The sequence below is a fragment of the Mus caroli genome, chromosome 13, assembly GCF_900094665.2.
Source record: "Mus caroli chromosome 13, CAROLI_EIJ_v1.1, whole genome shotgun sequence".
Classification (NCBI taxonomy): domain Eukaryota; kingdom Metazoa; phylum Chordata; class Mammalia; order Rodentia; family Muridae; genus Mus; species Mus caroli.
The window spans coordinates 104,972,075-104,997,546 of record NC_034582.1 but is presented as its reverse complement, the minus strand read 5'-3'; the positions used below and the strand labels follow the sequence as shown (position 1 = coordinate 104,997,546).

The 25,472-nt window shown below is 43.7% G+C and overlaps 1 protein-coding gene across 1 annotated transcript; it reads right to left on the bottom strand.

Annotated features, from left to right (window-relative positions):
• Positions 1 to 24,449, bottom strand: Mier3 (MIER family member 3). The gene is made up of 13 exons (XM_021180356.1): positions 24,273 to 24,449; positions 22,768 to 22,792; positions 19,292 to 19,437; positions 13,589 to 13,723; positions 12,175 to 12,295; positions 11,459 to 11,544; positions 10,837 to 10,912; positions 9,932 to 10,083; positions 8,705 to 8,786; positions 6,817 to 6,911; positions 4,229 to 4,356; positions 4,007 to 4,149; positions 1 to 3,914 (listed from the first exon to the last, which is right to left on the bottom strand). Exons 1-13 carry the CDS (start codon positions 24,279 to 24,281, stop codon positions 3,457 to 3,459), a joined length of 1,656 nt encoding a protein of 551 aa, XP_021036015.1. The 5' UTR covers positions 24,282 to 24,449; the 3' UTR covers positions 1 to 3,456.
• Between the last annotated feature and the right edge of the window lie 1,023 nt (positions 24,450 to 25,472).

The following is a 25,472-nucleotide window of genomic DNA, read 5'->3' as shown; positions in this document are numbered from 1 at the left end:
CAGATTCCCAGATTTTTATTTCTGGAGCTGTACACCAGGTATTAAAGTACAACAAATACAAAATAATGCTCAGAAATCAGTGTTTATGTACAAATATTAAAATCAATGCAACAATAGCAACTTCCTCTTCAACACTGGATACTAAAACTTGTTCTGATTGTCACTAGTTCCTCATACTCACAGGGTACTTAGTTCAAACTGGGACAATTGCAATCACTGGTCATCTAAGAGGAATATTAATATCTACCATATTTAACAATAAAACTAATAGTTTCCCTCCTTTTAGTGAAAAAATTAGGAACTTTTTAAAAAACATAGTAATGTCAATATTTTATAAATTATTTCAATTTCCATTCGTAGACAATGTGCTTTGAAACTCTGGGCAGACAATCTCCTTGGTGGTCGGGCTTGTTAGTTTACATTCAAAGTTGAAGTATTTACTAGACTTTGGTTAAATTAAATAGTACTGCTACTCTATTAGGTCTGATCTCAAATATTTGTGACCTTCAATTTTAAAAATTAAAAAGGAAATGATTGCACAATTCTGTGACCTCATTGTACAGACTTTAGGGTTTTTTTGTGTGTTTTTTTTTTTTTTAAATAGTATTCTACATCCTTCAAGTAAATTCAGCAGTTGACCATGACAAGAGGAAAACTAAACATTAAAAGGCCGGCGGCATAGCACGGCAAAGCACACGTGACGAAAGTAAAGTATTGCTCCAGTCACAGCACCAGGTCACACTCGTCCACGCCCACATCCTCCGAGTGCCCTGGACGCACAGGATGGGCCAGCCGACATCGCCACTGCTCACCATGGATTTTTGGTTTGTTCATATGAAAATATTGCGGCAAATGAAAGAAACAAAGAATTCATCACCGTTTGCTCGAAGAATTGTGCTTATTAACACGTGATAAAAGGCATTGTTTTTCTTCATACGATTGCAAAGCAGATTTTTTATGCTTTCAAACTCAATTCTTTTAATAAACAGTAACAAATTCTCTGTTAAGATGTTCAAATGGAGACAAAAAAATAAGTCCAGCTGTTGGAAGAAAATTCAATAAATAGCTATTTTACATGGATAAAGTCATAGTGGTACAATTTATGAATGTCACATCAGGCATGCACAAAAATGTATCATACATGACAGGAGCAGTCAGAAAATATTGAATTAGGTCTAAAAAGATATGAAGAATTTACTGTACACATATATACAAAAATCTTGCAAATTATTGCCTCATTTTAACAAGGAATTAAAAGTAAACGTTACCAGCTAGGTAGCACTCTCTAAGAGGCTAAAATCCAGTTAGCATTTAAAAATCTGTTAAACTAGCTGGAATTTATTTCTCTCATATCATTTTTCTGGATTTTGGTCAAAACTCTATTTAAATAACTAAAGTGTCCATTCAACTTGCTGATAATCAAAACTCTAGATGAGAAACACTGTTTCCATCTTACATCAAGACCCCAGCGATGCATAGATAAACTGTGTCAGCCAATGAGAATGGGCATTTTCATGTAAGTGCAACTGGTATTAGCATTCAGTCATCTTTGTGTAAATTATTTATACAGACCAGCCACTGTAAACCCAGAGTGAAAAATATAGTTTTAACAATGCAAGAATATGCCCGGTATCCTCCTACATTAAAGAAAGTCTACTGAAGGGAACGAAAGAAAGAAGGTTCAAAGTTTAGCACAGCACAGCACAGCAAAGCTAAGCAAGCACTTGGAGAGTGTCAGGAAGCAACGTGGAGCCCAGGCTGCCCACTGTTTACTGTGTGCATACAGGAATACCAAATTTTAGATGCATAAGTTAAAGACTGATTTTAAGTTATTAATTCAACTACCCTTTGTCCTCTGTGCTAAACTAAATTGTATAGTTAATGTGCTACTGCGTAAACACTTCAAAGCAATCTTCATTAAAATGCTGCAAAGGAAAACAATACACACCATCCAAAACCAAGGATGTCATTGCAGTTCACAGTTTGTGGAATAAATACCCTCCCTTCCAATCACTAGGACCACTACCTCCTACCTACTCCTCAGCACGACCTTGAAGCGACCTACACTCATAAACAGCAACACAACTAGTAAAATAAAAAAAAAAATCAAAATATTTAATTAAGACGGTGCAAAAAGTAACTGTTTTAACTGTAAAAGCAAAGCTGATATCCTAACACTGTCTTGTAGAGTTTGACTCACCTGAAAACTTAAAAGGAGCATGTCTAATAAAGCAAAAATGGTCAAAGCTATGACAATGGCTTCTTATTCATGTTTGGAATAAAAGTGAAATCACGTCTGAGATGCACGTGACCATCTGTCACATTTTAGAACTTAAAAGTGGTAACGTACCATTCTACTTCAGACAGAAACTCACAGTTTTCTTTCCAACTATTCGAGCTAAACAAAGTAGCTTCAAGGGTCTGCGTTATGGATCCCATCAGAATTCTAAGTTTAGTAACACTGTGAACTGCAGTGCTCCAAACAAGGTGTCCCAAAATGTAAACCACTGAGACAACTTCCTGGGCTTTGTAGACTGCGCCTCTGCAAGTCAACTGCCTTGGAACCAACTCAATTACCAGTGACCAGTATGATTTTTAATATTACAATCTTGACAATGGTGGACAAAACCCCATATGAATATCACATCTTCAAATGCCAATTATTTTTTGTAAAAAACAAGAAAAAAGAAAAAAAAAGTTTACACAGAAGTTCCCCGGCAGTACAATGACCAATTCTGTGTAAGGTAGCCCTGGTCTAGAATTTTGAAACAGGATCCAAGCAAGTGTCTCCTTCATTTGCACACAGCTCCTCGTGCTGGCTTCCAGACAGATGGTCTTGCTGTTTTGTAAACTGAAGTGCTCTAGTTGAATAACATGAGAGAAGTTTCTGTTTTTAAAAAAATCCTTGCATGTTTGTGCAGTTTAAAGAAACCTACCCCTGCTTTTTTTTATTAATAAAGAAAATAAAACCAAAAAAAAAAAAATGCTACATTGAGCAGGGATCGGGGTTGGTGCCTGTAAACACTGATTCCACTGCATCCGTTACGGCAAAAGGAGCTGACATGAAAAGAAGCCACATCAGTTCTGAACATCTGTGCTGGTTTGAGCTGGTGGCCTCTGTCTACAGGTTTTAAATCTGGGGTGAGGGCGACGGGAACAGAAAAAAGGAGGCCGTGGAAGAGGTATTAAGGGATGAGGAGGAGAAGCAGAGCTTAAAGCTGCACCACAGAGCTCCATCTTAGTTCCCAACTCTGCGGATCATAGTTCATTTCCACATTTATGGATTGAAAAATGAAAATACTCTTGATAAATCAAGATATAGTTCTATACATACTGACATCACTGATGTCATAGTGAAAAAGGTTCAAACTTCCAGTGAAAGACTATGCCAACCTGATAGCTCCCCTCGAGTTTACTGGTACTGCACACCCATTGTCCCTGGGCTTCCCGTTCCCATCACTCGGAATGAAGGGCGGCGTGCTGGTGCTGATGCAGACTATGGGCATTGATGAATCCGTTTGTCTCGTTGGCAGACAAACTGCCAAAGTCAGCTACAGAGACAGCCATTTTGGCACTGGTGATGTGATGTGTATGATTTTCAAAGTCTACACCCAGGTTGTTTACAGAAACCTCATTCATAAAGGATTCGGGGACAGCAATGCCCATCTTCAATCTCTTTGCTGGTCTTTCTGATTCTTCGCTGCACATGGGGTTTAACTCTGAATGGTAAAATCCAGTCTCAAATAAATTAAAACAGTCACTTTCACCGTTGCTGGGCAGGGTGAGTAACTCTTCCGTTACGACAGGCACATGACTGACGTGTCCGCGAGGTGTGTTTGCCAGCGGAGGAAAGCTGTCATCCAGACAATTCACAGCGGTTGGGGTGCAGACAGTTGCTACACTGTTGGTTAAAGCTAGAAAAGAATGGAAAGTAGTTTAAGTGAGAGGTCACTGCTCTGTAACAGAATGCAGCCTGCAGCAGGCTGTGCACGCAGTCTCATCTTACCTGTCAGGTCACTGGCAGTGAAGGAGCTGAGAATGTTCAGCGGCTGATCAGGAACGGGCTCAGGCCGGTTACAAGTTAAGGCTGAAGAACTGACGGTACCACCCAGAGACTCTGTTTCATCTACGAGACGATCCATATAGTCCCTGAAGAATACACACCGTAATCTTAACTGGGCATCACAGGTAAACATGGCAGCCACTCAAGTCAAACGACTATACTTACGTAACACCAGGGTGATGGTTATAGCGTTTCTTTCCAAATTTTGTCTGTTGAGCAAAGTAATCATAGCGTTCTGATTTCTTCCACATGTAGTAGAAGGCGACACACTCGGCGACAGTTCTAGATCTCACCTAGTAAAGAAAGGCAGACAACTGATGCTCCCAACACCATCTTTTAGCAAGTATTAGTGACATGTCTCTAATGAGATTTCCAAATGCATATCCACAATGTTGCATGTTTACTTAAAAAATCCTCAAACAATTGTGACTGAATTCTCATTGTGACCACAGCTGTGGGAACTAACCAACGTCCAAAGACAGGTCTATGAGTGGTTTTCCTTGGGACTAATAATTTTCCAATGATGAGCAGGTAAACTGAGGAGAACAAAACAGTCTCACCATATTATCTAAGGGCTCGGTGAGTCCCAAGACCCACACCCTCCAGCTCTGTAGGGAAAGACCATTCACTAACAGGTGCGGGGCTTTTCTGCTCCTTGTGTTTGGCTCTTATCTCCAATGGGCTTAGCAACTAACTTTTGTAAATCAAATAGTTGGCTCCATACCCAAACTACAGTCCTCCAAAACACTTAACAGCCATCAGTCTGACTATACAGACTTCTTTTATTCAATTAACCCATTCTTCCGACTTATCAGTGCCCCAATACAGACATTTCAGTCTCTATCCTGATTCCACAGTAAGCTGTGACCTAAAGACACTAATGGAGACACTTTTGAAACCATGAAAGGCAGTATAACTTTCAATAAACACCATTAACTAAGTCTTCATAGAGAATATAGGCTTCCTGAAGCCACAGACCTCTTCTTCCTTACCCACTGCTGTGTATGCCAGGTGCCTTAAATAGTGTATGGTAAGTGGGGGGACTGTTTATGGAGCAAGTGGATTAAGATTAAATTTCATAAGTCAGACATCTTTGAACATATTTAATCTATTTGCACTGAAAGCTTTAGCTTACCATTTAGAAAACAGTAGACTATTGGTTTAATATACAAAAAGCATGAAATTTCCAATATAGTAATGAAGGAGTATGTAATGCAGAGACAAGAAAAGGCACAGAGGCCGGGTGTGGTGGCGCACGCCTTTAATCCCAGCACTCGGGAGGCAGAGGCAGGCGGATTTCTGAGTTCAAGGCCAGCCTGGTCTACAAAGTGAGTTCCAGGACAGCCAGGGCTACACAGAGAAACCCTGTCTCGAAAAACCAAAAAAAAAAAAAAAAAAAAAAAAAAAAAAAAAAAAAGAAAAGGCACAGAGAATGGAGAGGAAGAGAAGAACCATCTCGCCTCAAAAGTCACAGAAGCTGTACAAACACCCCAGAGAATCAACAGAATAGAAACGGAAAGGGGTGAGCCCCAGAAACAGGAGCCTACACTCAAGGCCTGCCTGGCTTCAAAATTCAGGATCAGTCCAGGCAACTTAGTGTGACCCTGTCTCAAAATGCAGAGAGCTGGGATGAGCGACATGTGAGGCCTTGCCAGCTTCAATCATCAATACTGAAAAAGGTAACAAGGTCTCAGGATTGAGGATGTAAACCATGAAGATTAACCAACTACCCCCAGGCACAGTAGTGCACCCCTATAATCTCAACACTGGGAAGGAAGGCTGAGGTAGGAACAGCACCTGTGAGGCCTGCTGGGTTACAGTGGGCCTGGACAGCCTAGACTACAGAAGGGAGACATTAGCTTTAAATAAGTAAATATATATGCATATATATATATATATATATATATATATATATATATATATATATAAACAATAACAACTCAGAAACACCTATTACTTCCCTATGTACAAATAATGACCTGAAATTTAAAACTGAAAATACATCAGTACCTTCAACTAGATTTGAGTAAAACTATATTAAACACTTAATGAAGACATTAAATACATGGATAATCTATGTTCCTGGAACAGAAGACTAATGATTCATTCAGTATACTCCCAATAAAACCCCAGCAGGCTACTCTGTGGACACCGATAGTTAATTCTCTATGGAACACAAAAGCAAAAGAACAAGACTATTTAACACTGTACTGCCAACAGTGAGTAGGGTATGGGCTTTAATTCCAGCACTCAGGAGAGTTTGAAGTTTGAAGTCAGGTTGGTCCACATAGTGAATTCCAGGCTAGCCAGGGCTACATAGTGAGACCCTGTCTCAAAGAAAAGGGAGAGGAATAGGGACAGGGACAGGGAGAGCAAAGAGAATCTGATACAGGGGTGTTTGGATAGAGAAGGCCAGCACATTACTAAAGAAAGAATGGAGCCCAAAAATGTAAGCACTGATCTTTGACCAAGGAGTCAGGCAGTTCAGTGGAGGAAGAGTGAGAACAAACAAAACTCAAACCAGACACACACATCTAGCCCTTGTATCTTAAGTCTGTAAGAGCAGTACTGAGTTCCTGCCGGCAGTCTCTGCAGTCACCCAGTTTTAATAGCAGTTTTGCCTTTCTCACTGTCTGGGTGGACATTCTCGGATTGCCTTTCACTGAGCTACTCCTCATTCGTCTATGCTATGTATAAGGCAGTGACTGCAGCCGTTGTAATTGCGGTAGTGAGCAATCTCTCCGCCAGCTCACCTTATCTTTCTGAATGAGATGAAAATCTTTTCCATGGAGCATCAGTGCATGTTCAAAGCTTCGGCACTCCTCTTCTGTCCACGCTGTCATTCCTTCTACAGAGAGAGAGAAGAAAAGAGCTCGGGACTCTGCCATGTGCATCCTGGATTTCCCTTCAGACTCACTCCTCACACATACTCAGACTGCAGGGTGCTTCAGCTACATTACACACACACACACACACACACACACACACACACACACACACACACACACTTTCCTGGATGAAGAGAGGGCTCAGTAGTTGATTGTATACTGTTCTAGAGGACCTGAGTTCCATTCCTCCTACCCACATCAAGCATTTCAGCACAACCTGTAACTCTGGCCCCCTCCTCTTCTAGCCTGTTTGCACCACTGCTTACGTGTACATAAACCCAGATATATACAGATATATACACAGATATATCTACACCTACACAACTGAAATAGTAAATCTTAAAACACAAGAAAACAAAAAACATACTTTTTGTTCTCTGCACTGTGTAACAAGGATTTAATGTATTAAAATACATGTTTTTTTTTCTTGTGTGTCTGCGTGTGAATGTCAACAGTTACATGTACACACGTGCATGAAGACTCAGATCATGACTGTGTCCTCAGGACAGAGCTTCCCTGTTTTATTGAGCCAGGTTTTCTCCCTACCCTAACCTGGGGTTAGCTGACTAGGCAAGGCTCGATGGCAAGTGAGAGCCAAGGGTGTGTGCCTGCCTCCCAGTTGGCTTGCGTGATCGCCGGTGCATACCAGCACAGCTTTGCCCATGTGTTCTGGAGATCAGCACTGGCTCTTTACTAATTAAGCTGTTGCTCCAGTCCCAACAAGATTAGAAAAAAATGACTGGAATAAAAGGAAAGGTTCTATTTCGGTTTAATGTAAAAAGTAAGTTCTTTAATTCCAGACTATGAGAAAAATCCATCCATATTTATTTAAAGTCAGTATGTGAGTGCTGAGAATTAATCCATGCTCTCAAAATACTAAATTCCATCAATTTTCCAGCAGCCACTAATGTTGAGAAATAAACTCTAGAGTTAGGGCAAGAAAACCTTCACAAGGCTACAGCCAAGGCTCAGGGATTAGTCATTTCTGAGTTGCCTCACTCACTGATACTGGGGACCAGATCCTCAAAGCCATTACAAGCAGTAGACAAAGAGAAAATGAAACATTTTGAATTCAGGAAAATCTGGTCTAAAGACTGGAAGTTGACAGTTTAAAATAATCCTTCTAAGGAAGTGTCTTCTACAGGGCAAGTGTCTCAACCTACAAATGTAAATACACTATTTCCAGCTTTTACATTTTCCAACGTCACTAAGTACTATTTTCATTCTACATGCACTTAATTGTGGAGAGAGTGCATGATAGCCATTTATATGAAACCATGTTCCACTGCGCCCCTCTCCTTTCCTCACCGCCTGTCTCTGTGCTTGTGTGTCCGTGTGTGGAGGTCAGACAACAGTGTTGCTGGAGCTGCTCCTCTCCTTTCATCGATGTAAACTCGGGTCCTCAGGCCTGGCAGCCAGGAGCCTTTACCTGCTGAGCCATCTCGCCAGCCCTCCTTTCTTCCCGATTAAGTCTAAATCTCCCTTTTATTTTCTGACTTACATAAAACCAAAATATTCCCAACATTTTTCAGTCAAATTATAAAATCATTCTTCTTAAATTACTGTGGCTCTATTGTCACTTGTGAGGTCTGCTTTGTTCTGTAACTACTACCAGTAACTGGACAAAAGGAAGTAAGTGCTATGACAACGAACAAAAAGGTTACAGCCTGCTCCGTCCTGTGCACCACACCACCTATCCTGATGCTCACGTGAACACCCCTCATTATTTCTCCTGTTTTCAGTTGTTTCTCACCTTGAGATGCCTTTCCATTACAGCAGTACCTTTCAATGGCTTCCTTTATATTGTGGTTACACTTGAGAAGTTCGTATAATGCCTAAGAGAACAAGAGGGAGAGGAAAAAACAACCAATAAAAACTGCTGCTAACAGACATGGTCTAAGAACATTTTAAGAAACAAGGTATCTTTTAAGAGAGTCTTGACAAACAATACTAAAATGCTTTCAAATCATGACAAGCCAGGTATGGTGGCATCCGCCTTTAATCCCAGCAGGTGGATCTCAAGGAGTTCCAGGCCTAAGACAACCAGGGTTAAGTAAAGACTGCTATGACATTTGTTCATCCCAGTATATGCGAGTGTCTGGGTATTATATGTGTGTGCAAGTGTACACACAAGAACCTGTGTGGGCCAGACATCGATTTCAGGTGTCTTCTTGAATTGCTCTCCAGCACCACGCCCCTCTTTGTTTACGTAGGCACTGGGGCTCCTCACCAAGCCACCTGGCAGAGCCATCTGTTCCTTCTGACCCAGAAGTCATCCACGCTCACCACACTGACTTTGCATCTTTCTAGGTCTTCTCACATGGGAAGGTTCTTTAATCTTTTCTTAGAGTTACCAAAACAGAGTCTGATAGAACCCAGGATAGCCTTGCATATTAGACGAGGCTGACCATAACAAATTCTTTTGCCTGGCTTCAAGTGCTGAGTGAGGCTACAGGCATTCACTACCATGGCTGGCCAAACCCTCCACTTTTAGATACTTTTGGTAGAGGGGATATTAGTATGGGGTCTGTCTCTTGCTGCTCTTGTAAGAGGACTTGACAAAGCAGAATAAATTTCTAATGAGATAATATTAGTTGTAAGCAGATAAACACTGTCCTGCAGCAAAAAAGACAGCACACATTAAACCAAGTGCCAACATTATTCTTGATGAGATCTTGTCTCAAAAAACAGAGTGATCAGCCAGGCATGGTGGTTTTAATCCCGGCAGAGGCAGGCGGATTTCTGAGTTCCAGGCCAGCCTGGTCTACAAAGTGAGTTCTAGGACAGCCAGGGCTACACAGAGAAACCCTGTCTCGAAAAAACAAAACAGAGTGATCAAGACACCATGGCCAACCTCTGGCCTCCACTCACACCCTTCATAACCTCAACACAACAAACCCCTGAGAAAAGATGATGTCCTATTTACACTATTTACACTATAACCAAGTTATCTAGAAATACTATGTAAGAGGAAGCTTACCTGTTCATTATCCCTGGTGTGTGTGCCTGAAGAAAGCCTGTCTAGGACTTTTTCATTTCCAGTTCTTAATGAGGTCTCAACAAGGTACTCCTTGACTTTGCTCTCCAAAAGCACACCAGGATGCCACAGTAACTGGTCCTCATTTTCATAAGCTAAGAAAGAAATTCCCATTAACATATCACAAGTGATGAAGGCATTAATTAAAGAATGTCTGGCCTGTGCCTCTCGCACTGGACAGAGCTTCTGACTGGGGTAAGTAACTGAGCAGCAATGTGAATGAATGCTGGACAAGAACAGTGTTTGCTGGAGCCAACAGCACAAAGCTACTGTTGATGCTGGCTTTACTGACCATCTAAGGCTAGTGAACTATAATCCTAAAAGTGCATGTTAGAATCTTATAGTTTTGTAATATAGCTGTAAAAACCAAACCAAACCAACAAAAAATTCAACTGCTGAATTCTCTAACAACCTCTTTGGAATTCTCCTGAATTCCATAAATGGCCCTGTGAACTTTCTCAGGACCAAAGACAGCTGAGGTACATGTCAGGAGGCAACAGACTGGCCTCAGCAACTTCCTGCTCTGCCAGCAGCAGGACACAGCATTCCATCTGGTTTCTTTTTGCTCCCAGAGTTTCTGTTCACTCTCACTACCTCTCAGAACCGGAGATGAGGCTCTGCTCACAGCCCCTGAAGCCCCCAGGGTCTTCCCTCCCTTCAGGCAGCCCTGAAACCCGTGATCCCCCTGCCACTGGCTCCCACCAGGCCCAGCTTCAAGATTACTTGATATATTTCTTCCCAGACAGAACTAACTGTCTGGACTATGGGAGCTCCTCTGGATCAACCTGTCTCTCTACCGTCTAGGTTGGTATAATCACAAGCTTGGGTGTAAGATAATTTGACCTTACCTTTCTCGTCGTCACCATTGTACTGGCCAAGATAAGGGGGAATTTCTGCCTGATACTCCAGCCCAATCATTATTTCCTACAGGAAAATTGAGAAGTAAAAGCAGCATTATAAAAACAAATCCCAAATCAGCTCTTACCTATCAAAATCAACCTTATTGTGCAACACTAAAACTGTCACAAGTTGCTCAAGAAAGGTTCTTAGGTTTTTTTATTTAAGTGTGTGTGTTGGGGGCTGGTAATGCACAAGAGTCCAGGTGAAAGGCCAGAGGACAGTGATTTCTTGGAGCAGGAGTCATAGGTGTGAACCATCCAACAGTGCTGGGACCTAAATGCTTCATCTAGTTAGGCCACTTTAATGATTTATCTTTAATTACGCATATTTGTGTGTGCACATGCACACAGGCATGAATTGAGTTCAGGAGCCCAGAGGCCAGAGTCAAATCCCCTCAAGCTGGGGTTGCAGGCACTTGTGAGCCACTAAACCTGGTGCCAGGCGCTGTACCATTGTCTCCAGGATTAGCGCATGCTCCTAACCCCAAGCCATCTCTCTCCAGCCCGCAGCTAGACAGTTTTTAGAAGCATTAGTCTAAATGCTTTATTACATTAGTGACAGGTGGCTTACCCTTCTCAAATCTTCAGGTGAGTTACCACTGTCTGTTTCAACGTCCTCAATCTCTGACTCCTTGTCTCCATCACATGTAGTGTTTGCTTAAAAGAAAAAAATGCACATTTAAGCACCTAAGAAAATGCCATTTAATTTGTAAAAACTTGAATACAGAAGATCCATTAAGCCTGCTTGTACAGTCTTCACAGCTAGCATCTGTCACAAGGACAAACACTGAGAGCACCAACACTCAGTGTTGTGTTCCCCTTGTCACCACGCCATCATCTGAAATGTCAAGTGCAGCACAGGGCTTTGTCCTCATGGGACTGACCCAGGACTGCAGACAGCTGAGCCCAAAGCTGCCCCTGAACCTATCCAGTCATGTGCACGGGGAAACATTAAGAACAACACAAATGGGCTGCAATTTAGCATTTGTTTCAGCTTAAAGCCCTTTTAATATACTAAAAACATTAACAACCAAAAACTAAAGGGAAAAAATATAGTAAATCACTAAAAAATGGAAATACTTTGAGCACTGGTAAATCCTAAGCTGAACCTTTCAACAAGCCCAAGAACTGTTTTGTGGCTGAACTAAGTAAAATGGTTTACCACAGCAACAGATGAAAACAGGCAGCCTTGCAAAACTAACTGAGTGAGTGTATGGGTTCACTCCATCCCAGTGACAAAGGTGGAATCCTATCCAGACTCCCACACTCTATTTCTAGCATTCTTACATCGTAAAGGCCGGGGGAAGAACTCCGAAGTTTCATGCGAAGTCACGGACGGAGTCAGATCATCAGCAGAAGACTGGGTTTCCTCGTCATCGCCCGACAACAGGTCTTTCGCTATTTCTTCCTGCAAGAGTTAGAAAGCAGTGCAGGTCAGGAAGAGCTGCTTGCAACCTCAGCAGCTGATGGGGACGCTTTTGCTTTTATAACACTCAATAATTAAGAACCAATTTGCACCTTGGTTCTAAAAAGTTTGAAATTCTGTAATTTACTTTGTGTATAAATACTAATAACATTTAATACTTAATATATTGTTTTAAATTTTTAAAGTTTTGTCAAATAGGAATAAAAAATGCAATTGCACACTTAAACAACTTGCCATGCAAAGAATCTACTGGAAGTTCCATACCAATTTTCAGTGGATTTATAATAAAAAAAAAAAGTATATTCTAGCACAGCACAACAGCGTGTGTCTCTGGAGCAGGTTACGAGGCTGAGGCAGGGGAATTTCATGAGCTCAGGAGTTCATGCCAACGCTGAGCAAAACAGTGAGACAGTAATTCAAAAACAATAAAACCACAATAAAAATAGAACTTCTCCGTGGCCAGAAATTATACTTTCTCCAACAATTTTTTAAATTATGTATTTATTTTCTTCATTTACATTTCAAATGCTATATCCCAAAAGTCCCCCAGACCCTCCCACCCCACCCCACTCCACCCCACTCCCCTACCCACCCACTCCCATCTCCAACAATTCTTAAAAATTTAGAATTATCTCCAAACTCCACTCTTCCGATGGGTTAAAATGTCCAATTAAGTGACTGGTGCTTAAAAAGAAGCAGGTATGGATTTGTATGAAAGTCACCGTCACACAGCAGGTACCCAAGGCTGAATGATACTGAAGAAAGCACACAGTAAGAGGTAGGTCCCAAGATGTGGATTCTCTCTTCCTGCCTAAAGCCTAACTGGCAAAGAAAGCCTCTCAGAACCCCACCCAGAGAGGCATGGCCTCAGGATTCTCCTCAGCAAGGAGTGGGCCTCCCTACAAGCAGTCTGTGTGAGACGTGTCATCATGGCCTTGCCTGCTGTGACCACTGTCACCCAGAAGCACAAGTCTGCCTAAGCCAGTTTAGTGTGCAGGCTCTGGGAGATTCATTAACAGAGGTCTTCAGACCAACTGCAGTTAAAGGAAAATCCCCTAGCTACAATGTCTAAACAGAAATAGTGAGCAAGAGTTGATTGAACAGCTGCTACTACTACTCTTAAAGCAATAGGATCAAATCCAAATGGATGTTTAGAGCAGTCAGAGTAAGAGGAAGTTTATACATTTCAGAATTAGAAAATGCTTTAAGCATTAAGAATCTTAGAAACCAGGCAATGACAGTGACCCTGATACTTCCATAAGGGCCCATACTTACTTTGTCTAGAGTCATATCTGGTAGTTCGTCTGCAAGTTCACTTGGGGAGCTGTTTGCACTGGAATTCGCAACCGTTGGGATTGTAGATTCATAGCCGTAGAATGCCAACAGGTCTTCTAGAGGCATGTTTCCTTCCTATGCAAGCAGGGTAGACATGGACTCAGTAATGCCATAACGTGAACTGCGGGTTAACTGCAATGCTCAAGTTTGTACAGCTCAGTATCAACAGGGCAGAGTCAACCACAGCCAAGCTTTTAAAAGTGTATTGCTTTTTTGTGTATTGCTGTAGAAAAGAGTACTAAGCCCAGTGAGTAAGTGCTGTATTAGCAAAAGCAAACAGTTCCAATAGGCCAATCAAGTGACCAACAGACAACTTCACATCATTTTTAGCTTGTTTACTCAAATAACCTTGGGTTCTGTATAAATATTGGTATATTTACTTTGTAGTTATATATTTATGTAATAATGTCCAAAACCCAACCGCCATTTTACATTCTCTGTTCTTAATAGTTTGAATAGCAGCCCCAAGTCCTCCTGACAACACTGCGTTGATAACCCGCATGCTTTGGCCTCAGCATTATAGCCGGGTACTTAGGCTATGATCAACAGTGACCCCCAAACTGTTTCCCAAGCTCATCACCATGTACTTCTAATGCAGATTTGCTTCAACACCTACCACGCACACATAACTGCAAAAATAAGCTTGATAACTCAGAAACTCCTGAGATGGTTACCTATGTCAATTAAGAGATTTCTTTCTAAAGCTTGGTTTAGTTCCCTTCAAGACAAACACCTCTGTCATACAGGGCTAACATGAAGCATGTGACTAGTGTCCATGAGTGGCCAGAGTGTGCTAAGCACTGCCGGTGCCTACAGGATGCTGGCTATCCACCAGGCCCAAGGAACATAGGCTGAAGGCCCCTGGCTTTTGTTCTATAGAACTTTTGTATCTAGAGAACTTAGCGACAGCACTGGGCCTCACCTCAGACAGAGCTTAGACTAAACCGTATGACAGTGCTAACTTACAAAGTCAGACAGAACATTACTCATGCAAGGAGGAACCTCCTGCAGGAGGGGACCAGGTTGCAACCTTGTCAGCCACCTGTCTGTAGCATCACTTCTCTAGGACTTCAGTGACCCTCCTCCATAGTGTGAAGGCCGCTGTTGTTCCTCATGTCCTAATGGTCTATCATATCATTCACTGACTCTAGTATTTTGTTGAGAGTTATTAGACAGGGATATAGAAAATTACAGAAAGTCCTTTCTCTGAAAGAATTCAGCCCTGAGAGAATCAGACAGGTTAACTGCCATACAACAATGGCTGTGATGCCCGACTCTGAAACTGATGCCCTACTGTGCACCCAGACAAGGGTGCTGACCCAGGAAAACAGGGCCGGAGTCGGGATGAACAGACAAAGCTGTGTCTCAGGATGTGTTCCACCATCAGTATCCGTGGGCTCAGACCACTGCACTGGTTAGCTGCTGATATAAAACAGGCTTAGCCTTAGATTAAGGGAACCAACAAAGCCCAAATATAGAGAGAGCTGCAAGCTATGTAGTGCAAATAAAACACAAAGAACCCTAAGATAAAGAGTAAGGCTGGGGTCCATTTTCATTGGATAGCAAAGACACCCAAGCATGTGGCTGAGTCTCAAAGCATAGTCCTATGTCTACCATTCCAGTCAAAGGAAGATGTACTGAAAGCTGATGGTTGTTTAAGAAGTTGGTGGCCATGGCTAAGTGGGATGAATGACAGAAGGAAAGAACAGACTCCTGCACACTGTCCCCTGACTGCAACATGCCCACAGGCATGACTGTGAGTACAAACACAGAGACATAAAAAGCAGGAACTGACATCTTTCTTCTTCAAATACTGGAACACTACATAAATAAGAGTTGTGGGGTTATGGAGAGACATGAAGTGAGTGATAAAGACCTCTCCTTGAGCAAAAGGGCGGGCAACTCTTAGAGTGACAGAAAGATGAAAGGCCAGGGTGGGGGGGATTTTTTTTTTTTAAGGAATTATATTCAAGATTTTTACAGGACACAAGTTTGAGAACTATAAGGCATCCAAGAAGAAAAGTCAAGTTGGCCGGGAGCCTGGAGCTCAGAGACTCGGGCTCGGCACCCATTAGTGTCTACATGGTAAAGCCAGGAGCTGAGGAGCTGCCGACAGACAACAGGGCACACAGAGAAAGGGTCTGTGCTTTATTCCAACAACTTCAGATATGATACAGGAGCTTATAGGAAACAGGACAGTTATAAATCCTAAAGTGGGATCTTTATTCTAGACCCAGGAGAATAAGAACCCGAAGGAAGAGAATTTCATATATAACATGTAAGAGGAAAATACAGTTTTAAGTTATTTGATAGCAGGAATGAAAGAGATCTAAGTCTTAATAGGAAGGACTTCCAGCCTGAGGAGCCAGCTAACTCCAGAGCCACAAAACCAAGGCAAGGGCTTAGGACAAACATGGATGACAGGTGGACTGCTGCGCTTGAGGGAGAGCCCATGGATGGGTAAAATCCGAAGACAAGGGCAGAATCTGCCTACAGCAGAGAGGGATGGACCCAGGAAAGCAGGATGCTGAGAGGCCAAGGGTGTTCCCTGCAGTCAAACAACAAGGAGAAACCAAATGAGAAAAGGGCAGGCAAGAATTCTTACTATCTGGCAACCAGGATCCCTCGTGCCCTTATAATGAACTGGAAGAGGCCAAGCTAAGGGTTAAACTGGAGGGCGAAGCAGAGATGTCTGACACTTGACTAAAAAGGAGAGAGACCAAGGTCAGGGGGTTAAGTTCATCCAAATGGGAGACATACTTGACAACTTTATAAAAAAGAATAGTATATAACTCAGCGCTTGGGAGGTGGATCCCAGATGTGAGACGGGCCTGGGCTCTACAGTAAGATCCTAGCTCAAATCGTCGGTAAGTAGAATAAACTGAGGGCAAAGAGGGGATATATGGATTCCTGAGAGATGAGGCATATACTTCTAGGATAGGAAGGCTGAAAAGAATAGAAAAAAACTAGAGGTGGGGAAGAGACAAGAGGTTCTTGATTCTTCATAAAAACACCATTGTTAAACAAAGTACAAAAGATGGCAGACAGTCTTCCTATTGGGGTTGATGGAGATCACTGCTGGGAAGGCACTGGACTTGATGCTGGTTAAAGAGAATCCAGTTTCTGAAGCATTTTGCAAAATGAACTTCCTATTAGAACCTAGTAATCGTGTTTTCATACTTTTCCCCTCAAAACTGAGTTACCAAGGCCCAAGGTCACCTGCAATGACCAGTTCAGCTGACAAACTCCACCAACCATGCTAGGGACAGACTTTCTCCCCTGTCGTTGGATTATTTAACTTTAAGGACACAGGTAAGCGCAGCTGTATTTATCACTGAGCTGCTTTATGATGGGAGTACGCATGAGGAAAGCGGAGTGCATAGATAATTTAGTCACAGGGCACGCTGACTGCAGATCACCTTGGTAAACTACCCAGCCCATTACACCTCCATCTCTGTCTGTAAGAAAGGAGAGTACCATTATTTTAATCTGATGCTCATGTTAGAAATTAGGATACACACTACTGCCAACCACATGTTCATCTGTGTTATTTCTTAACCAATGGGACATTTTACTGTCAGTAACGGGGAAATGAGTTAACACTCTCCTGGCATGCATGATGCATGCCAGACGGTGGTGGAGCACGCCTTTAATCCCAGCACTTGGGAGGCAGAGGCAGGTGGATTTCTGAGTTCGAGGCCAGCCTGGTCTACAAAGTGAGTTCCAGGACAGCCAGGGCTACACAGAGAAACCCTGTCTCAAAAACACAAAGACTGTGATGCAGATCAAATAATTCAGTACCTAATACAGTATTCTTGAGACTCTCCAAAACAATAAATATGGAATGTTTAAATCTATAATCTTTAACCTTCCACAAAACCTAGTGGAAAGGATGATTTAAAGTTTCTTATTTAAACTTGTAAGTTTTTAGACAATTTAATAACAACCTTTTTAAGAGCTACATCTAAATCTAGAACTACTAAATTAAAATCTCAAGAAGCAGTTATATGAAAAAAAAAACAAAATTTATAAAGCTTATGATAAAGCCTTACTTTGCTATAACTAAAATCTAGCCACACAATCTAAGAGTCACATTAGAAAAGCTAATTTTGCATCTCTATTATTTTCCACACCACATAAGCATGATGGCCAAAAATTTGTAAGCACTAAATTACATTCATAGACAACATTAGTATAAAAATAAAAACTTCTAATTTTTGAAAATGAACATTAACATCTTATCCCTACAACTGTTGAAATATACCAATGCCTAAATTGTAGTTTCAATAAAGATCAATATATTATATTAAATTACATAAAAACATCAAAATATAAAATTTCTGCAAGCTTTACCCTTTGTTTCTTTTATTCATTTTTATGTTTTATTAAACATAAAATAAATAGAGACAGCTACACTTTACTGAAGAAAGAACCACTACTCAGAGGATGTAGCAGGATCATTTGGTCTCCTGTCCAATGCACACTAGAAAACAACTAGCCATCTCGGTTTTCAGAAAAATGTAAAGACCCCTGTATTCTGCGAGAAGCAGAGCCGTCGAGAGCCGTCGAGAGCCGATGCAGAACTCTTCTAATGGAGAAGTCCAGAGGTGGCTGATAAAATGCAATTATCAGCAGACACATAGAAAGAGGAACTACATACTTTTAGGTTGGACTAGAGCGCATTATATAGCTCAGGCTGGCCTTGAACTCATGATCGCGCGGAGTCTACCTCCTAAATGCTGGAATACAGAGAGGCGTGAGCCACCACTTCTGTCTTGGAGATTTTTTAGATGAATAAACCTAATTATAATTACCATGGATTAATTAATCATGTGAATGAAGGTGCTTCCAAAACTTCAGGTGTACTGGAGCAGCCTGAGAGAGCAGGCCGGGAAGACTGTTTCCCTGTACACTACCAGGAAGAAATGACTACAGTACTCAGCCCTGCTTCACAAAGCCTGAAGAGACTGCTTATGTTTGCACTCTTAAAAAACCCCAGAAGCACAAGAGTGGTGGGAACTCCAATAATTGATACCCTTGGCTATTATTCCTGAAGGCTTTTGTTCCAGTGAGCTGATCAGAAATTTTCAAATGGGGTTAACTTACAGACAGTTGAATCCTACAGCTCCAAGGTGACCCCTTGCAAGAAGACTTTTGCTATAGGCCTAGTGCAAAGGAAGGCTTAAAATGCAGTTCATTTGAATTTATATTGACTTTGGACTTAAGAAGTTGTGAACGGCACTCAATCCAGAATGTTTGGAAAAGATGACTGGAGGGTGCAAACGGAATATTGCCAACTTACATTTGATAGCACAGTAAAATTTGTTCAGTCTCTTAATAGCATCCCACTAATCTAAGTTTCTTTGGAAGGAAAAGATTTTTCCCTACTCTACTACAGGACTAAGTTAAGCTCAAGTCCGACCCTCACTGTTCTTAGATAAGGTAAAAAAATGACGCTAACAGATAAATAATGAACATGTTCTGACTATACTACTCTCAAAATAAGAGGAAATCTGTAATATTAGGTTTAAACAATAAAAAAGGTGCATAAAATAGTTCAGAAAGGTTGCAGAAGAAGTTACGATAAAATGTCTAAGTCTTTACCACGTGTGTGTGTGTTCTAATCTGACAGGAAGCCTTTACCTTTTCTAAGTCTTCAATTTCAGAGCTGAAGTTCTTCCCGTCGTCCATCAGCTCCTCCTCCTCTAGAGTTCTTTCGTCATCATAGTCATGAACTAGCATCTCAGCAGTGGGGTCAAAGTCATGGTCCTCAGAAGACAGAGAGCCAACTACAAGGAAACACACACCCGCCGCAAGGCCAGTCACCAACAAAGAAAGACGTGTGCTGCTCTTCCAGAGGCTTTGATACTTATATGTGAACTTTATTAAATCAATTTATTATCCACTTTATGGGTTGTAAAGTAAAACTACATATGGTCTTGAAAAAGATACCTAACCAGCAAAAGAACAAGTAGAGTATTCACAAACACTTTTACGGGCATCCAGACCATGAAAAGAACAAGGTATAGTATTTACACTTTATAGGCATCCAGACCATAGAAAAAAAAAAACATGTAATCGTAACAAAATTATTTCAATGGCATGTTCTGAAAATTCTTACTAGTTATCATTTCCTGAAAATAGCAAGAGCTGGGCACACAGCAATGTGGCACAATGCCTGTCTGGATTACATGGGCTCCTGGGTTCAAGTCCTAGTACAGCCTAAAGACAAGCCAAATGACCAAACATCAGAAGTTCCAGGAATGGGAGACTTCCAGAAAAAGAGTCAACAAACTAACATTAACATTTCAGAAGAGATTATATATTTTACATTATCTATAACCCTAAACAGACAAAAAATTCAATAGAAAATTGGCTTTTAAGACAAATACTTCTATGAAGCAGCTACATATAACAATTAAGGTATTTATTTATTTATTTTTCTGAGACAGGGTTTCTCTCTCTGTGTAGCCCTGGCTGTCCTGGAACTCACTTTATAGACCAGGCTGGCCTCGAACTCAGAAATCCACCTGCCTCTGCCTCCCAAGTGCTGGGATTAAAGGTGTGCGCCACCACGCCTGGCTAACAAGTTTTTTAAAAGCATAGAATCACTTTATTCATATCTTAAAATTCCTCAGAATTAATCAGACAAACATTAAAAGTGCAAATCCATGTTCTAGATTGCTTTTAAAAGTCTTAGAATTGCTGGGCAATGGTGGCGCACACCTTTGATCCCAGCACTCGGGAGGCAGAGGCAGGCAGATTTCTGAGTTCGAGGCCAGCCTGGTCTACAGAGTGAGTGCCAGGACAGCCAGGGCTACACAGAGAAACCCTTTCTCGAAAAACCAATCAAACAAACAAAAGTGTTAGATTTATGGGAAGAATTCATCCCACTGCCAAGTTGCTATTGTCACTACAAGCTTGTTTAACACCATAGTTTTAAGTATGTAATCAACAAGTTCAAAAATAAGTAAATAAATAGGACAATCGCAGGAGAAGTGCAGGCCTCCCTCCACTGGTTTTACATAGTACTGAATGCAATGGGTCCAGTGAAGCTCAGGAGCTTGGGAAGAGGAATTCTGAGACCCGAGGGTACGGCCAGGTATATGGAAGAATATTCAACAGTTTGCTCTGTTTTTAAGAAAGCTATTACTTGTTTAAAATTTCTAACTTAAGCACCATGTGAGATCATTACCAAAACAGTGAACTAGTCCCACATGTTCTCATGGTGGAGAGGCTCCAACCACAGTTCCGTGTCTGAGCTCAGAGACTTAGAAGCATTAGCCACTCCCATCCCACAAAGACACGTGGCCACTTCCATAACACCTGCAAGGTTTTGTTATTTCTTTAAAACTAAAAAAAAAAAAAAAAAAAATAGCATATGCTCATTTTTGTTGAAATAGATATTACTTAACTTAAACTTTTAGAGATAAAGAAATATTTACTCACTAGCTCAAAACCAGAACACCCCCTCTATAAATTTTCTTTCCTGAGAAACATCTGTGGTATGCCAGTGTCGAGGATGAAACAGAAGGCCCTGAACTCCTGGCTTTGTGACTTGAGACTTGAAGCAGGCCATTCAAAATCCCTAGGTCTAGCTTGGGTTTTCATTTGTAAAATACACACGGCTAAAGGCAATGATCTGTGAGTCCCTTCCAGATCTAAAATTCTATTGACTAAGTCATTAAAAACTAAGTGTCTGCTTAGATACTAAAGCCACACTGCCTTTTGTATTTTTATTGAAATTGCAACTTTTACAGATAATGATGCAAAATGAAAAATTATATTATCAACCTGATGGTTTAAATCATGTATATATTCTTTCCCTGAACTTGTTTGTGTCATAAGAGCTGCTTGTCTCAGGAAAAATTTAAAAACACTTGTACAGATGTACACAATGATTTTAAAAACAATCACATATTCCATTCACTTGGTGTTGATCTATTTTACCTCCTTAAAAGATATCTAAATAGATCTTTGAAAGTTAGCTAAATACAAAAAGTAAGACTGCAAGGCAAATGGCTTGCTCTCTGGAAAGCAGCATATAAAGAAAGTCTGGGGGGCCTGGCGTGGTGGCGCACGCCTTTAATCCTATCCCAGCACTCGGGAGGCAGAGGCAGGCGGATTTCTGAGTTCGAGGCCAGCCTGGTCTACAGAATGAGTTCCAGGACAACTAAACCAGAGAAACCCGGGGGGGGGGGGGGGGGGGGGGGAGGGGTCGTCTGGGGATAATGGCAGAGAACTTGCTTAGCACTTGGTAGTCCCTATACAGAAAAGGGGGAAATTAAGCATATACCCCATTATGCTGGGTGACTCTCTGCAAAACAATTCTAATTGCCTCCATGTACAATAAAGGGGTGGGAGAATTCCAGAGGCACTTTTCTGGAACAAGTGAGACAAGGCAGCTAGAGAAAGTTTGAGAACCTAAAACAGTTTAGCAGATAAGGAGAGAGAGAGAGAGAGAGAGAGAGAGAGAGATTGATTTTCTACAACCTCCTCTCCCATGTAGGTACACCTGCGCAGATTCTGTGGACTCCTTTTATTAGATCCTCAATGTATTTTCTGGCTTCTGTACTAGGTAGGCTAAGATGGGTCTCTGCTCAAAATAACCATATTAATACATCTCTGTACAAAACCAGGAAGACACACATTGCTTTTTTTCCTTTATTATTAAGGTAGCTTTACCTAACCCAATTTTCAGTTTAAATATAACAGACACTTGAGAGACATAGTAAAGAAAAATGGAGAGTTAAAAGCTAATAATCCAAGTTGCCCTAAGTTCTGACAAGTTAAAGGGACAATTTATTTTTAATAAATAAAAATAAAACAAGGTGTTAATTTATAGAAAGTTGATTTGGGATTCATTATTTCCAGCTTAGAGGCAAACAATAAAAAAAGTTATGTGAGAATAAAAGACTTTGTAATAAGGTTTCTGGGGTACTTTTTCCAATGTGCACTGAGAACAACTATTCTCTCCTCTAACAAGTAAAACTACATTGGAACTCTAAGATCCAAATGATGAAAAAATATAGCAGGGTACATTTCTGTGGGTGTACAGAGAATCCTATCTCCCTCTGGGACCCCCCCCCCCCCGAAGAGGTTAAGAAAATTGAACAAACCTGGGCTCGAACTTCCAAAGGAAGCCTGGGAGAGAGAGAGAGAGAAAAAAAAAGAAAAGTGTGTGAGATTGAATCCTGTAGCAAGGAAAAGGAGGCAGCGCAGGCAACAGGGCGCAGAGGGGGCGGAGCCGAGCGCTCCCAGGCAGCTGCCAAAAAGTGCAAGACGTAGCTTCGCTCCAATCGCTCCCGGCCCCTTTCGGGCCCCCTCTTGGCTGCCTCGCCTTCCTCCCCAAGTCCCCAGTGTACAAACTCGCAGACTCCGGACGAGGGCTGGAGTTGAAACGGGCAACTCCAAGACACCGTTTAGAGCTCGGCAAGTTACAAAGCCGGGAAAGCCGAAGCCGGAGCTTACCCGGCTCGCAGCATCAATCCTTCATCCCGGGCATCTCACGAGTCCCCCCACTACAGCAGCTCACCCAGCTCTCCGCTGGCCCTAGAGCAAGTCCTCGAAACGCAACCCCGTCCCCTAGGAGGGTCTCACCCTCGGAGACACACACACAGCCTGCCCTTGGAGTGCGCGGGCGCCCCAACTCCAGGGTTTGTCGACTGCCCCAAGCGTAGGCCAGCTCGACCCTGACACTGGTCCCCAACCCAAAGCGGGAGCGCCCTCCCACCCCCACCTCCCCACCCCCACCCACCAGCCGCCGAGGTCGGAGGAGCCGCGACCACTGAGTCTGGGACCAGCCGGGTCCTCCCCCGGGGGAGCGGTCGGTCCCCAGCCCGCCAGCTCGGCCCTAGCACACACAGCTCGCTCCTGCCCGGCCCCGGTGCTCCCATCACGGCGCCCCCTCCCCCAGCTTGCCCGTCCCAGGGGAGCTAGCCCGGCAGCCCGGGTCGCCCGGTGTCCCCCCCACCCCCAAGTCCGGCCCGGGGTAAAGAGACTCTCGGGCCGCTCGGCGGGCGAGGGCGTCGAGGTGTGGGTCGGTCTCTGCGCCCGGGGACGCCGCACCTCGCAGGCTTCGGGGCAGAGAGTCCCGCTCCGCTCCCGCTGGCCTCGGAGCCCCCGGTCAGGAGGGGCGGCGGGGGGCCGGAGAGCCGAGGGCCGGGTCGGCTCACTCCGGCGGGGCAGTGGCGCAGCCCGCTCTCCGCGCTGCATTCCAGCCGCCGACCGAGGATCGGCCGCTCTCCACCCACCCCGATCCCGGGAGGAGGCGCCGAGCGAACGGCAGCCCGCGTCAGCCGCCCCGGCCACGGCCCGGAGGCTACCCCGGCCCGAGGCTCGCCGCCGCCGCCCTCCGCCGCCCGGCCCCGCCGCCCGGCCCGGCCGGGGTCGGAGCCGCCGCGGCCTAGTCCCGAAGGGAGACCGCTCCCGCGCCCGCTCCCGCCCCTCCGGCAGCCTCGCCGCGCCTCGCCGCCGCCCCGCGGCCCCCCCACCCCCGTCGCCGCCGCGCCGCCTTCCGAGGACCCGCGGGAGGAGCCGTGGCTCTCGGGCCCGCTGCGGGGCTTCGGGGGGCCGCCCGGCTCCCGCTCCAGCACGGCCGCCGCTGCCCGGTTTCTCCGCTCACCTCCGCCATATTGGTACCTTTAGGGCGAACGAGCAGCGCCGAGCCCAGTCCCCGGATGGGGCGCCTGAGCCAATCGCAGCCGCCGCCGCCGCTGCCGCCGCCGCGGCCCGCCAGGCACCCGCCCGGAGGCAGAGGCGGCTCGGCCCCTTATAGGGCAGGCCGGCCCGCGACGCCCCCGGCCCGCTCGCACACCCACGCCGTCCGGCGCTCCCGCGGCCGCCGCTCCTGCACGCGCCCGCCCCGCGCGCCCACGGCGCCCTGCCCCGGCTGGAGTAAAGTTCCAGCTGAACTGCGGGCGAGCGCGGGGACCGGCCGGTGGGTGCGGTGGGGGGGCCGGAGGGAGGGCGGGAGGGAGGGCGAGCCCGGGGCGGGGGAGGAAGGAGGGTGGCGGGAGACTCGGAGGAGGACTCGACGGACTTTCCCGAAGTGACAAGAGTACGCGATGGCAAGTGAGCGAGCGGCTGGCTGATGGGCAAAAGAGAGAGAGACCCGGACAGGAAGCAGGACGGCTAGGCACCTGCAGGAATGGAATGCGCATCGGCGTTCACTGGCTTGGAGTGAACTGTGGAAGTAGACATTTGCCAGACAGGCTCTGGAAGATGATGGCAATTCAGAAGAAAAGGCAGAAAGACTGACAGACGGGGCAGACATGATGAGCGTGCTTGCGCGACATTCATTGCCTGTACACTTAATTTAAAAAAAAAAAAAAAAAGACCAGTTCTAGGAGTTATTAATCACAAATAGTCTAGAAGATGACCCGAAGATATACACTTGATGAACCTTTTAAAAAGCAGAGTGTGTCAAAGACCCTGAACCAAATTGCAAAAACTGCCTCTCACACCTACCTCCGGGGTAAAAAAAGAAAACCAAAAAAAAAACAAAAAACAAAACCCATTGTTTGAGATTATACATACAATAAATGTGGTCTCCTGGGTAAGTGGATATATGGAAGAGAGACAGACTTAGCAGATGTATCTGTTTCTGCATAGGCTTCAAGAAATAATCCTATGTATGAAAACAGATCCATGACAGATAATATACAAACAGGAAGGTGTGCTAAGACCTTACAGGGGCTTAGTGTGTCCGTGTAGACCAGAGCTCTCCTCCCAGATGCCTGCCAGGAGCTTGTAATAAATATTAATGGCAAAATGAAGTTTGCACTGTAGCTTCATAAATTTAAGCATTTTTAAGATGCTAAAG

Bases quoted from the DNA above. Each gene is read 5' to 3' on its own strand.
- Mier3 (XM_021180356.1), bottom strand. The intron at 12,296-13,588 runs GTAAGTATGGGC...TAACTCTTGCAG, and splicing joins CAGATATGACTCTAGACAAA to GAAGAAATAGCGAAAGACCT. The intron at 3,915-4,006 runs GTAAGATGAGAC...ATTCTTTTCTAG, and splicing joins CACTGCCAGTGACCTGACAG to CTTTAACCAACAGTGTAGCA.